We start from the raw sequence: 15,132 nt of genomic DNA, 5'->3' as shown, positions 1-15,132 counted from the left end.
CTGTTAAGAGCACACAAGGAGAAGAGACATCTCAGGCAAAGTCTGAACATTCCATGATCCCAGTCTGGACTCAGCACTTCCTAAAGGTCCTTCATCCTTCCCACCCAGAGGATCTGCTCAGCTGGAACAGTGTGTGATACACCCTTGGGGCACAGTGATGGCTTTACATCCACAAATCTTTGTTTTGTGATTTAGGCACTAGCTAGGTACCTCTGAAAATAAAAGTAAGAGCAACTCTGCACTATGTTGTACCAGAAGAGCTAGATGGAGAGACAGATCTTCAAATGATCTAATTGGAGGCTGCATTAAATTCAAGCAATTATATTTCAAAATTAAAACATTCTATTGAGCTAAAAACAATGGGCACTTTTATGGCTCTTCCCTCTAATGAACTTCTCCAGATTTTAGAATATGTTCAGGCCAATTTTCTAAATAGCTATGTTTTTAAATGCATTTCATCTCTGTTTGTATAAAAGAGTCATTACATTAGTCCATGGAAGATCATAAAATTCTTCCTTTCTGTGCCATAAATTTTTAGTTTCTGTCATTGCCTGACATTTGGCGTATGTGCTGGCAAATGATACAGCATAATTCATTCAATGTTCACCTTGTGTTTGTGAAATTGTTACAAAAGGAAACATTCAGCTTCTGCTAAAAGGCTTGCTAAAGAGATGACTTATGTGGCACAGATAAAAAATAATTACAACCAAGTTCTGCAGTCTTTACTCTGGAAAAATTTCCAATAAAAATCCATGAGAATCCCTGTGGGTTAAGGAAACAGAATTCAATAACAATATGCAATTAATGGAAAGATCTTAATGGACTTCAGCAAGTCTTGGACCTGGATGCTACTCTCTAAGTATTTTAGCTGCAGGTAAAATCAGGAAATCTAGTTTAATAAGAGAGAATGGAAGAACTAGGACTTGTTCTCCACAGCAAAAGAACCTCTCTGTGTTGAGGCTACAGATCTCAGACTCCAGCTTCTTTAACCTTCTTCCATGCAAGCAGCACCTCTGCATCCAGACACCTCTGTCCTTTGCTCCTTGTGGCTGCAGGGCAAGTGGCTGAATTTGGGTCTACACTCCACACCTACTTTTTATTCAGATACTTCTGATCAAAAACTATGTGACCATGACACAGAGGTCTCAGACTACCTAATCACTTCATGGTGCTGCCTGTTCATCCTCCTCCCTGTATCTGTTCACTGGGAGACAAACACAACTCAGGCTTTAGACAGCCTCCTGCTCCTGGCCAGAAGCCAGAGGGCACTTCTGACTCTCAGGTGCATCCCCTGGGGAGAAAAAGTCACCAAGGATTTAGGGAGGACTGGGGCATAGACATGAGAAGCACCTGCTTCTTCAAACCTCTGAAAGCTTGATGATGTCATTTTGTATCAGCAACATTTACATATTATTAGACCCTGCTCAACTCTGCATGTTAACCTATTTTTTTAATGAAGATATTTAACAGAGCAAAACACAAAGTCACAACACACAGAAGAACCTTGTAAAATCATTTGCATGTGCTAAGACAAAGTAGTAAACAAAGGACTTGAAAACTTTTTCCTGCTTCCATTCCCCTGCAGCCCCTGCTAAGGTGGGGAGAGAACTTTTGTGCAAAAAAAAGCAACTCAGATGTAACCTGCTCAGGGTAGCATCACGAACACATAAATATGGCACGTGGCTAACAGGCACTGCTGGCTCCATCTGCCAGCAGCAGATGAGCTCTGGAGACCAATGTAAATGATAACCTTTAAAAGTGAAGATAAGGTAGCTGAGCACGTCCCCGTGCTGCCCTTGCCCTCCTGCTGCCATCACGTGCGTGGGACATGGCTGTACCCTCATCAGTGCTCAGCACCCTGCAGATGGGGGAAGGAGGGCTCAGGACATGTTCTATATTCTTGGCCTGCCTTGGTCAGGATGGAAACACAGACATTTTGCTGATGTCCCTGCCAGCAGCACCGGGGGAGCACAGCAGGGTGTTGGGAGCAGTGGGACAGCAGCAGTCACTGTGCACGCAGGGGTTTGTGTGTGAACAGCCCAGCTGGGAGCGTGCTCAGGCCACTGCTCCATCTGCAGCACCAAGGGCATGGTTTGGTTGCCAAGACTCACTTTGATAGTCTCCATGGCAAACCCCAGCAGCTGAGCAAACAGGTGGAGAGGGAGGCTCTCCCGTTTTGGAAGGGAAAGCCACCTTTTCCTCCACCTCGAACCTAACATCAGCCTCAGGTGAGGAAACGGGGACCTGCTTTTACACACTCTGCTAGGTCTATTAAAAATCTGAAGTATAAACTTAATGGTAAGTGCTGTCACAGCTCCATAAATCTGCCTGCTGCTGCATAGGAGGCAGCACTCCTCTCCCAGGACAGAGCACCAAGTCCAGCTGATCCCACTGAAGCCAATTCCTTCCATGCCACCACACTGGTAGGTTTGACCCTCTGGTCTGGTGTGCCACAGTTTGACAACAAGCCTGCTCTTCCTGCTGGAAAACTGCTCTCAACTGGAGGAAAAAAGCTGTGTTCCTATTCTGATAAAAGTGAAAAATTTTTAAACACTAGTTTGTAAATGGTCGGTGAACAGCTGTCATAAAGTTTGATTACTTTTATGCAAGCTATTAAAAATAACCTTCTTTGAAATTTTCTTGGAGAAAAAATATTTCAAGCTGTAACAACCCCATGGCCTAAATGTGATCCAGTCAAATAATCAAAACACATAAAAATAAACATTCCTTTTCAGCCTAATACCTGCATTTCTACCTGCAGCTCATGTAAGCTCTACCAAATGTATCTAATTGCTCAGCAAATGCTATTATATGTTCTATTAATATGTGTATATCTTTTGGGTGATTAGGATAAAAATAAAAAATTATCCCAGTTTAACCAAAAGTCCACATTTCAGCTTTCATTCTCACATTTCAGCACATTCTCAACTTTCTAAAAATCGTGTGTAAAACAACATCTTTAGTAATTAAACCACACCTTTCACTATTTTCTCAAACATTAAAATCCTGGGTCCATGGGCATGAGGCTGTAAACTTAGATAAATGTGCCTTAACATAATGTGAAATTCTGATTATTACAAGAAATTTTGCAAAGGCCACGTGAATGCAGGATTCCTGGACAGCTCCTGTCAGGGCACTGACCTACCTGCAACCCCCTACAAAACACAGCAGAGCTTTTTTTCCTTAGAGAGGAGGAGAAGGGTGCAGGGATGGAGGAGAGAAGCTTGGCATGGTGTGATATATTATTGGCTGCTTGACTTTGATTTCAACTTCCCCAATCCCCAAGGCACGACTGCATCACTTGTTATGACAGTGGCTGCTATTCCTCACAAACATTTGGAAGCACACAGGCTAATTAAACGGTGGCACTGGGGAATCTGCAGCAAATGCCTGATGTGCCTGCTGCTGAATCGCTGCCTGAGCAGCCGACAGCTCCCTGTCAACTTAATATCTCTGTATTAATAACAGTAACTTAACCCAGGGGAGAGGAAAACCATCACCATTCAAACACACAAGTGGCCTGATTAGCAAAGGACAAGGGGGAAGCATTTTCTACATCACCATGGAAACTTAAATAAAGGGCCCGTAATTACAATCTAAATTCTGGAAAGATAATGAATACATCTTGAGATCTGCAGATGTTGTGTAGCATATACATATTTCTAGCAACTTCAACTCAATTACTTCTATGCAGCATCTGTTTTACAAATCAACTTCCTACTGCTCATAATGAGGCATGTGGGATTTTTATTTTTTTTTTTTTTTTCTCCCAGAGGAGACAGTGGGGGAAGAAGAAGGGTGACCTCTTTTTTCTGGCAAGGTATTTCAAACTACCAGTATTTATTTAGAAATTTCAAACACCCAGTCAGTTACAAAGTTAGCTTACAGGCATCCAAATAGACCAAGCTAAAATGCATGAAATAAATAATTCAAGAATTCACTGCAGTGTTACCAAGTAGAAAGAATAACTTATCATTTGCTCCAAGCTTACCCAAGGAAAAAAAAATTACTGAATACAATACATCATGTAGGTGTGAAATACAGAGGTACTGCATACATCCTGTCTGCCTGCTTGTTAAAAAACAACAAACGAGTCATTTTGTCTGAATAATGGAAACTTTGCAAATGTCAAATTTCTGGTTTTCCTATGCATTTAATGCTGCCTTTGTGCGTCCACTTTTGTCTTAGAGATTTTTGATTCTGCTCTACAGAAGTCAGTGAGAGTTTCAATGGGAACATCACCAAGCCCTGAAGGAAGCAGGAGTAGTAACAAAAAAATGCATTTGATCACATAACCAAGACAATATCAGTACATCTATGCATAATGCATACACTCAGAGCATCCCAGGAGCACTCACTGCCGTGTGCTTTGCTTTTACAGAAGCAGTCACACAGGCCTGGCCTTAAAATTTTCATGATCAGGATGACAGAGAGGAACAGTAATCTGCAACAGCTCCTACCTCAGCAAAACCCAGAACTGTGCACAGAAAAAAAAGCTTTTCTTTGGGGAACTGGAAAGGTCGGTGGCAAACAAGGGACTTGTTAAAGATTCTTAGAAAAGGGAGGAACATTTTGTACAGGGAACATGCAGCAACACACGTGGAGTTGCTCCTATCAATTCCTAGGTGGCTGCAGCTCTGTAGTAATTTTCAACCTGGAGCCTTCATCCTGCTTTTGCTGTCAGCTGGGAATTCAAACCGGTGCACAAAGTAACAGACTGATTTAGGAGCAGGGCACCCAATCCAAGCCATTCCCTTAGATCCCAAATGTCTTCAAAAATGCAGACCCATGCTTCTACACGCTGGCAGGACACCCCTGACTAACACCCACTGGTCATTTACTGCTGAGCAGGATTTCTCCTTGCACCACCCCTGTGTGTTTTCACCCCTTCCTGCCAGATCTAACAGCCAGGGAATATTTGGTGTCCAGTGCTAAAGGAGAGGATTGCCCCTCTCTGCTGAGTGTCAACAGACAGTGCCCTGCTTTTGCCTCTCCATCTGTCCTCACTCCATGACCAAACCAACTAGGAAGCTCCCCAAGGTGAGTTTATTTGGGTGTTTGCATGTGATACAGGTGGAGAGGATCACAGCTTGGAAGGCTTTGTACCCGGGGATATTTACAACAAAAATAATCTTTAAGAAAAGAGAACAAAACAGCAAAAAAGAGAGTAATCGGGGAAAAAAAAAAAAAGGACATTTTTTGGCTCTAACCACCTCTACAGTGAAACAATACAGCAGTCAGAGCACTACACCCCAATTCTGCACACAGCTGTGCAAAGAAATAGAGGACTGCCCACAGAAAACAGCATGTAAAACCAGCATATTTTCCTGTTGCTTCTTTCCTACTCCCAAAATTGGATTTTAAAAATAGGAACATGGGATTCCACATCAAACTGGCTCTCACTGTGCTGCCTAATGTTCTTCCATAGCTGTAGGAAATGGCAGCCAAGAAGCTGAACCACAATCATCCCTGATTTTCCCAATCACCTACTTTACATCTTACATGTGGAGCAAAAATGAGTCAGGCTTCATTTATTCTACCGGGTTCTATTAGCACAGGCCCAGGATTTGTGCAGAAGTGGAAGAAAAAAAAAGAGATTACACGCTGTAGGAGACACTACTAAGCCAGGAAAATCCCTGGTGTGGATGCAGTTGCATCCATGAGTCAGCTTGCACCTCCCTGATAGCTCAGGTTGGGTTGTGTGCAGGAAACATGCAGCTGTAGAGGCAGAAAAGCAGCTTCTGTCAGTAGATGTTGTTTTACACTGCAGGGCACAGGTGGAGCTGAGTGTGCCCTGGGCTGTGGGGCTGGAAATGTCCATGGGCTCAGAAACTAAACACTCTGCTGGATGCCAATGGCTGGTGGAGTAAAAAGCACTGTCCTTTCCTTCCAACAAAAAAAAAGAAAAAAAAAAAAAAAAAAAAAAAAAGAAAAAAAAAAAAAAGAACTTTCCCCTCACTGTTATTATTTTTATAACCATTTTCCTGGTAGTTTTCATACCATAATGGGTTGAATTCCTTCAGGTTACCCATCCATCATGTCTTCTATTTGTTTGTTTGGCTTGGATATGAACTTGCTCCAATGCAAGGCAGTCAGTTCCTAAACCTCCTCCAGTATGTTTAAGGAAGTTTCTCTGGATTGGCACTCGTTACTTTCAGCTAGCAGAAATCAAACTGGCCAAAGAAACATCCAGAAAACTCAGGTCACTGACTTTGCTCCTCTCCAAAGCGGTTTCACCACACCACAGGAGACCCAGGGTATGCACACACCATTCCCAGCACCCAACCTTCAGCTTCACACCCACAAGCCTTTGTTTGCTGATCAACAGTGTGGAAATGAACTCCCTCGAAAAGATATTTGTTTGGATTTGGTGCAGAAAACAACTGCACTGCAACAAGGCAGATATTTATTTTCCCACTGATTTTTCTAATTGAAACTTTGTTTGCTGCCAAAGCGTTGATTCACCACAGTCCCCCTTTACTGTAACACCACAGCACTCCTGGGAAAATCACCAGCTTTGGGAGCAGCAGTGAGTGGGGATGTGGTGCAAGAGTCACATGTCTTCAGGACTGAAGCTGTTATCCAAAAGGGACAACCTTGTCCTCCTGCCCCTCCCCTCTTCCCTTTGTTTTTGTTTTAGCAATCACATGGCCAACTCACCTGGCTCCAAAGTAACAGGGAAGGGGGCTGCTGGCTCTTGTTTGAAGCAAGAGGCTGGGTTGAGTCATGGGAAGCAGCTCGGCTGTGTGATAGGGGAAGGATGTTGTATTTCAGCTGCAGTTTTACATCAATAAGTGGCAATTGCAAAACTCAGGCCCAAGGGGTTTGTAGCTACATTATTTATGGCAGTAAGTCTAACCCCCAAACTGACCTTGAGACACAGAACTCCAGCAAAACACAGGGCTCTCATTAATCCAAATCCAGGGCTTTCTCTCCAGCACCACCAGTCTCATTATTTGCTAGAAAATGCTCCCACAACAATGATGCTGTATGGACTGCACAGGTTTGAATCCCTCTCAGCCTGAGGAGGTAAATTCCTCCAGACACCCAGCTTGTGGGGGCAAGTCCTCATGAGTCCCTCCAGGGATGCTTCATCTCACAGGGGTACTGAGTTCTTGAGTCAAAGTACCTGCCTGGACATGAGGGAAGTCTTAGGTGGTGCAAGGATGCCATGAGAGCATCAACTATTTTCATGGACATGGGAAGGGATTTTCTACAGATTTTGCTGTGGGCTGACTTAAGATTCAACCCAAATCATTCTTGTTGGTCTGCACATAGGTACTGATGAAGTGTCCCTTAGTCCATCTGTGGAAATTGCATGAGAATCACACAAACAGCACCTGTGGAGGTACAGCCCAACCACACCTTCTTCATTACCTGCAAGATTCCCAAAGCCCAACAGTGACATTCCCTGTCTAAAACTACACAGTTTTACCTCCATGACTGTAATCTCCATATTTGCTTTCATTGCAGAAAATTAATTTTCCCCTTGGTTACTAAAACTACTTGAAGAGTCTACAAGGCCACTCAAAATGATGGTCATTACAGCAGCCAAAAATTACCTGGGCTCAAGGAAGTCATATCCACACCCCTGTCTGGCAAAGGGTGAAGATCAACACCAGCTCACTTTTTGGCAGTGATTCCCATCTTATATAAACTTAAATTAGTGGGTTTTGTGCTGTTAAGCATGGCAAAAAGGGAACAGGGATGGATTACTTGTGTTTCCACCAAGGCCTTGCAGGCCAAGCTAGCAACAACTGCAACAGAAAAGAAAAACCACACACACACATTAAAAAAAAAAAAAAAAAAGACAAACAGTACTAGTGTTTGTGTCAGCACACAGAAATACTATGTTCCAGCTCTGCAGAGTGCTGCTAGTATTGCCTGCACATAACCTCCACCACAACACAATGAGATCATTCACACCTGCCTCGCCTGTAGTAGGAGAGGGAAGGTGAGGAGGCAGGGTTTCTAGGAGAAAGGCAGCATTTCCCAGATGCTGCCAAGATGCTGTTTATTGGTAAATGAAGTCTCTTGAGTCCTAAACAACCTTCCCAGAGGAAGATAGAGTCGCAACTGCCATATGGAGAGTGGGAAGAGGATGTCACTTAGCAAAATGGATCAGAAAATACATGCACAAACACACACGCTCACACACAATTTGTTCTGTAACTGCATGGAATGGCAAAAGCCATTTCATCCTCTCAAATAAATCCTTCTCTATAGAGCTTATGCAACCTTCTAGATGACAAGAGCAGATGACAAGTGCTCCTGAGCAGAGCATCCTTCCCCATGCCCCCAGGGAGATGGGCACGAGGCAGCTCTGTCCACCAGGCAAGGGACTTGGTGAAAACCCAAACCCCTGATCTACTGTGGGCTGACAAAGACACTGTGTCTAAAATCACTGACTGAGGATGAACAGCAGTGCTGACAGGCCCAAGACAGAGCTGGCAGTGGTACCACCTTTGAGAAATTGTGGTTTGAACCACTGTTTGGCTCCACTTCCCCAGCTGTAAAGCTGACATGCTATTGTAAATGCAGGTGAACCCGCTGGGAAGAAATGATGATGTCTGACTCCAGTTCAGAAGGCTGAATGATTTCTTTATTATAACTATACTATAATACATTAATATACTATTTAAAGGAGATACTAAAACTACATACCTACTTTTCTACCATATCTAACTCACAACTTGTGACCCTCTGCTGAGAGTCTAGCCACGGGTGGATTGGATTGGCCATCAGGCTCAAACAATCCTCACCAATCAAGCAATCACCCCAGGTAAACAATTCTCCAAACACATTCTACATGGGAAAAACAAGGAGCAGAAATAAAAATTGTTTTCTCTTTTCTTCCTCTGTGCTGCTGTATGAAAAATCCTGAAAGAAAGAAATGTGCTTGCCACAACACACCACAATCCACCCTCCTTCTGGGGCTGTTGTGTTCTCTCATCTCCACTCACATGTGACATCCCGCGTGAAGATCCCTCATAATTTGGAAATTTGAAGAGACAGAACTGCAAAGGAATACTCTAAATACAAGTAGGAATATTGTACCACCTTGTCAAGGACAAAAGTCTGTGCACAAACACTTGGAGTGGTTCTGAATTTCCCAGAGAGAAAGCATTCAGTGCAAACTCACGTCTGCACTTCAGAAAGCCATGGGCTTGTATCACATTCTTCAGAGACCAGATGCATGTCCCCGGTCACATTTGTGCTTCATCCCACTCGAGCTGCCAGGAGTATTTTCTCTGAAGTGTTTTTGTCCACTGTCTGCCTTTGCTTTCACTCCCTTAGTCTTCATGGTGGTATTGATTCAGTGTAGCCTCTTTGAATGTCCTTCTTGGAGTACAGGCACTGATTTTTATAGGGTTACATTCTGGCTAGAACACTGGCTGGCTCCATACCCAGACAGGTGATAAAATTCATAAACACTTCACTTCTCAATGTGGAGACTGGCCATCTATCTATTTTAGTCTCAAGTTCAAGCAGAAATTTAATTTATCACATAATCAACAACTTCTTCTTAAGGGTATTCTTTGTTATATGGGTTTATAGGATCTAATGAAAACCTCACTTCTTGCCTAGGATTTCCTGCCTGTATGAAGGGTCATTTACTGAGGTCAGGAGCATTCATATAGAGCAGAAAGAATAATTTCCTTTACTACAGAAATTACTGGCAAAAATCAATGACCCCTGTTAAGCTGGAGGCCAAGGTAAGTAAATGCAATAGTGCTCTCTAGATTTAAAAACTCCCAGAGCCTCAGAGGTGTGCTTCCCCTCACACACGTGCTGAGAAAAACTAGCCAGCCATCTAGACAGGGGTGTCACACTTCCTGGCGTTCCAAGGCCTCAAAAATTATTTTAGTGCAACTGAAATGCAGCCTTCAGCTGGCACTGAGGTCACCCAGTTGATGGAGGAGAAAAAAAATCTCTAAGGATTTCTCACAGTGGAAGTGCTGTGCTCACCTATCCATTACACCAGTGCTGTGAGCAGTGCCAGACACTGCCAGCCTGGGAAACTTCCACCCCAGCACTCACTTGTGCAAAAATAGTTCAGTTCTCACTCAGAAGGCTCAGCTCTGCTGCTGGGTCTGTCCCCGTGCCTTTTCAGGGCAGTGTCTGGTGAGACTGAGAATTGAATGGTCACTTTGGCTTTTTGTTTGCAAAGGACAACAGCCCTGGGGGAGAAGTGGGCTAAAGCCCTTGCTTCCACTGCAGTCATTGCTGTTCTTCACTTTTCTTATTACTGCTGTTTTTTCCCCTTTACATTCATGCTGGGAGACAGAATCACTGGCCACCTCCTCTACCCTTCTACTTGCAGTGCACTACTTCCAGATGTGGTTTCTTGCTCCACTGTTTGTTGGTTTGGATTTTTTTTCAATTCTTAAGCCAGCTGTGCAGTGATGGATCTGGCAGCCACGCTCTTGCCGGCCACCCCCAGTCAGCTGAGCAGCGGCGTCTCAGCCGTGGGGGGATGCAAAGGCTGCTCTCTCCCTGCTCTGTGCTGTGAGACAGTTCCTCTGTCACAAACAACGAGGTTAAACAGTGGACAAGGGTCTGAGAGAGCAAGTTCATCTGTTTCTGCAAAATTCACAATGACACGATTTGCCACTGGTGGCAGCAATCTGCATGCACAGAAGGCTCTGCCTTGCCATCATTAACGTCTTAAGCCAAACAAACACTTGGCACTGCAATATTTCCTGCTGAGCTACCTTCTCAGTATTAAACTGTGGATCAAAAGCATACAAAGGAAAAAAAAAAACCCAAAAAAATACTTTTCCTGCATTTGTTTGAAAACTTGCTACAACTTTACTACCATCATTTAATTACAGAGCAGTACTGGGCAGCAGCCAAACCTGCACCTCGTGACTAACCTGCCTCATGGTGTCTGATGGACATTTGACTTAAAAACTCAAGAATTTCATTGCTCCAACAATTTATTAGATCCCTAAGCCTAAAATAGGTTTTCAGTAATATATCTGCTGCTTCAGAGCCTAAGAAAATCTACTCTGGGAGCCAGGAAACATTTCCTAAGAGGTAAAAAGGGGATCAAAAACATATTTGATAAAAAGGAGAAGGAATAATGATGTTTTGTAACTACAGTGTTATTTTATTTCTTCGCAGAAGCATGCTGTCAGTTTAAGAGAAGGGAACATCTATTGGATTTTGTTTTGCATCTCTTTTAAAACAAAATTATTCTCACCTAGGGCTGCAGGGCTTTTTCCCCCAAAACCAAATAAACTATATATTGGAATGACCTTGTAACAGGTTTCTGTGGCTCTTTAATCACCAGTAGCTGCTAAATGAAGCATATCTATTTTCTCTGTTACATTACTATTGGCAACCAGGTCTTCAGTAAGTGCCCAGAAATATTTCCATGGCAACAAAAAGCATTCAGCATTGCTACTGTTTTGTGCCAATTTAGCTTTAAAATATTCTATTGTGGAGAGAAATATGGTACATTAAGTGAAATAAAGTCAAGATGCAATGTTCTGAAAGAATACAAGGATAAACAGGAAACATGTATTTTGCAGAAATGGGAGGGGGGGAAACCTGCCAAATGGAAGGAAAAATGTTCAAAGCTCATTTTGATGCTACTGAACAGCTTTGCTGAATGTCAGCAAGTCCATGTGTCACTTACATTGTCACTTAGGGTTAGGTAAAAAGCTAACAGAAATAAGGATACCTCGAACTTCTTCTCTTGATCATTTTAATCCATGACTGAAATTTTAAGTTGCCAGGGTATTACAGCCTCTCTGCATGTCTAGGTTACCATCAGAAGAGTTCACACTCTTGATGTTAGAGAATGAATCTAAAGGAAAAAGAGGAAATAAAGAGCTGAAAAATAAAACACAAAGAGCATGTGTGTTTTGGAAGTGAAAGTTCACTTAGAAGAGCAAAACGAGTTCTTCCACATCAAAGGGTCTGTGGAAGACATTTTCAAATCACAGTTCAGCACTTTCTCTCCCATTATACAACTTAGTTCTGAGAGAAAAAGGTATCAGTTCCCAGCCCTCTAACCCTCAAACAGCCAACTTTTGTGACTATGAAGTCTTGAGACCATTGGATGGCCCTTTGTGCAGCACATTGCAGAGATAAAAAGATTAAAGTCTGTCTGAGACCATTTGGAATGACATTCCCTAAGGTGCAAAAAGCTGTGCAATGCTCCCTGAAGTGCTTGGTGTGGAAGCAGAGAGCTCTAGGAAGCAGCACTGTAGGTGCTGGGAGATCTGTGGGACCAGCCTTCCAGCCCACAATGGCTCCAGGAAGGTTGGGGAGAAGGAAAGCAAAAAAATATGGAGAGAGCAACTTGACCAGGACCTGCTCTCATCTGGGAGAGACGTCCAGAGGGACCCTCCCTTGAGCTGCAGGGATGGGTCACTCTGGCATCTGTCTGTCACTAAGTCTCTCACCAGGAACTCCATCTGGTCCATCTCCCACTCCTCAGAGCCCTCTTTCTCAGAGGTCCCTGCAGGTGACAAACAGTTCTGGCCAGGACAGCAGCTCATTCCTGGGCCCCATTTCCCTGAGAGCTCACCCGCTTTCCTCCCACCCTCTGTGAGCAAGGGTCCTGTGGCCCAGGGACAGGAGGCTGCCCTGGGAATGATGCCTTTGGCACCAGGCTGAGCCCCAGGATTTGCTGTGAATTGCTCCAACAGCCCCTCCTGAGGCACAGGGCTGCAGGCTCTGCAGGAGACAGGGTTGTGCCCTAGGACAGCACAAGAGGTCCAAGAGGATCCATGGCCCCAGCATTCCCTGAATGGACACTTTGTGCCCTGCTCCATGGCTTCTGTGCACACACTGCTCACACAAGCCAAGCACACACACAAACCCAGCCCTGCAGCACTGGCTCAGTGCCCATGGACAAACCCTGGGGGCAGGATATTGCACAGGCAAGGTATAGGGGTACCAGAAGGGAGGGGTTGGGCTCCAAGAGACACAGCTCTGAGATATCTAATCTGAGAACTGGCAATCTTTCATTTGGAATGCAAAACAAGCAGTCCCAGTTTGGGAGGCAGAACAGCTAGACCAAAAGAGCTTTTTAATTATTTACTCCCTGGCCATAGCAGAGTGAGAAATAGCAATAAAGAAAAGAGCTAATTTTGCAGTCATTAAAGAGCACCATCAAGGTTTATACCCTCTCAGTCTGATATTCCTGTTAAATACGAAAACAAACAGGCTGATCTTCCACAGTCTGCACAGAAAAGGCTAAATATGTAAGACTCCCCCAGAAACCAAGAGTGAAGAAAAGCTCCTGGTCATAATAAAACAGACATTTTCAAGAGCACTTACCACCTGCTTAAAAAAAAAAAAATAGGTATTTGAAGCCAAATTCTGTAGATCCTCAGTGAGTCTCCAGTTCTTTATAAGCTCTATATTGTAGAACCCAGTCCCCCCATCCTCTTTCCACCCTCATCCCCATTCCTAGGATGTTTGTAAAGAGCAGCTTTATGCCAACAAGACCCAAGGATGGTGTCAGCAGGATTGCAGCTTTCTTGGGTGTAGTCAGGACCTACATCTCCATCAGACCTCTGTGACCCAGGAAACCTCCAGCCACACTCGTGGTGACACTGAGTGAGCAGAAGTCATGTGGCTGAAACTCAGTCCTGGGCACAATCCCCTGAAAACACTCCTGCTGTCATTTAAAGATCAGAAGTCATAGTTAGGCCTATTTAAAACTGAAAATATCAAACTCAGTTCTCCTTCCCATAATCTCCTGCCTGCTGTCTCTTCAGTCTTGTTTGAAAAGCCTGTGGGGGCGGTGGGAGGGGAGGAAAGTGATTTGGGAGCCTTTCATCCATAAAATCATGAGATACGGCTGGCTTTTTAGCACAGCATTTCACAGCACATGGCACAGTAACATCTTGAGATTCCTGGCACAAAGAAACAAGGTTTGAGATTACATATATATATATATATATATATATATATATATATATATATATATATCTTTAATAGCAATGACGCAAAGGCAGATGGTTCTCAAAGCAAAGGCTTAAGGCTAAACATTGCCTTTGAAGGGTCCTGCTACCAGAAACTAAACAGGGAGGGAGGCAAAACACTCCTTGCTACACCAGCAGGGCCTGATTGCCTTCTAATACCCAGCATTTCACCCTGGAGATCTCCAATTCTTTCAATGAGATTAGTCTCACAAACGAAAGAAGAATTGGAAAGGTTAGATTTTTCTTTGGGATTTGGGGACTTTTGTTTTAGCTGTGGGAAACAGAGACAATACAGAACATACTGAGCAGATTAGCAACTAAATCAAATTAACAGCAGAAAAGAAAGGCCTGGAAAATGCAGTCAGGGTGCGTGCCAGCTGCTTACCTGCACAGCGTGCGGTGCCATTAGCACTGTTTAAGGAGCCACCCAAGCTGAGGCTGTGCTCATGAGCTCCCATCCTCCAAGAGGGCTCACCTTCTTCCTCAGCAATGGGAGGAAGCCGATCAACAGGCTGGAGATCTTCACTCATCCAGTAGGATCCATTGGCTGTCAAGGTCCTGCTGCTTTCAACGCGCTGCTCTGGCAAGGTGCTAGTGTTTTTAACCCGGTTTTGCCTCTGTGGACCCGTGTCAGAGCCGTGAGGGAGGTTTTGTGACGCAAGATCAGGGCCTCCGATGTAACTGTCTTCTCTAGGATAGAAATAGTCCTCATCCCAAAGGTCCAGGTCTCGTTCATCATCTGATTCCTCAGAATAATCCTCATAAACGCCTCCATTATTCTCCAAGTCCTGGGTCCTTTCTCCTTCTGGCTTACGACCCACTCCACTCAAATTCAGCAGAGAGGCAGATATGGAGTCTCCTGCTTGTTGGATGGCTTCGTATACTTGAGACATCCAAGAAGACAGTGGCTGGAGGAAATTCTGAGCAGCCTCAGAAGCCATGTTTAACACTGTGCCAGTGTCTGGTGATCAGTTGTTCAGCTTTGCCAGCGTGTCACTTACAATTCAGGGAGCTGCAGAATAAGCACCATAAGAAATTACTGTAAATTGCTTGTCCATCAACACCTGTCGACACACTATCTATGCAAGATGACTAGAACTGAGAGGGGGAAATGGAAAAAGCACTTCTATCCATTGAGAATATCACTAGAAATCCAGAAATGATGGACAAATTGCACATATTCCTG

At 43.9% G+C, this 15,132-nt stretch overlaps 1 protein-coding gene across 1 annotated transcript in view; it reads right to left on the bottom strand.

Moving 5' to 3' along the window:
- The window catches only part of SYT16 (synaptotagmin 16), a 36,961-nt gene extending 22,074 nt beyond the window's left edge, over positions 1-14,887 (bottom strand). The window contains exon 1 of the mRNA XM_053981449.1: positions 14,332-14,887. Within this exon, the coding sequence (XP_053837424.1) occupies positions 14,332-14,887 (556 nt within the window). The remainder of the gene's footprint in view (positions 1-14,331) is intronic.
- Positions 14,888-15,132: the final 245 nt, after the last annotated feature.

The sequence above is a fragment of the Vidua macroura genome, chromosome 6 (assembly GCF_024509145.1).
Source record: "Vidua macroura isolate BioBank_ID:100142 chromosome 6, ASM2450914v1, whole genome shotgun sequence".
In the NCBI taxonomy this organism is placed as follows: Eukaryota; Metazoa; Chordata; class Aves; order Passeriformes; family Viduidae; genus Vidua; species Vidua macroura.
This window is presented reverse-complemented; position numbering and strand designations above follow the sequence as displayed.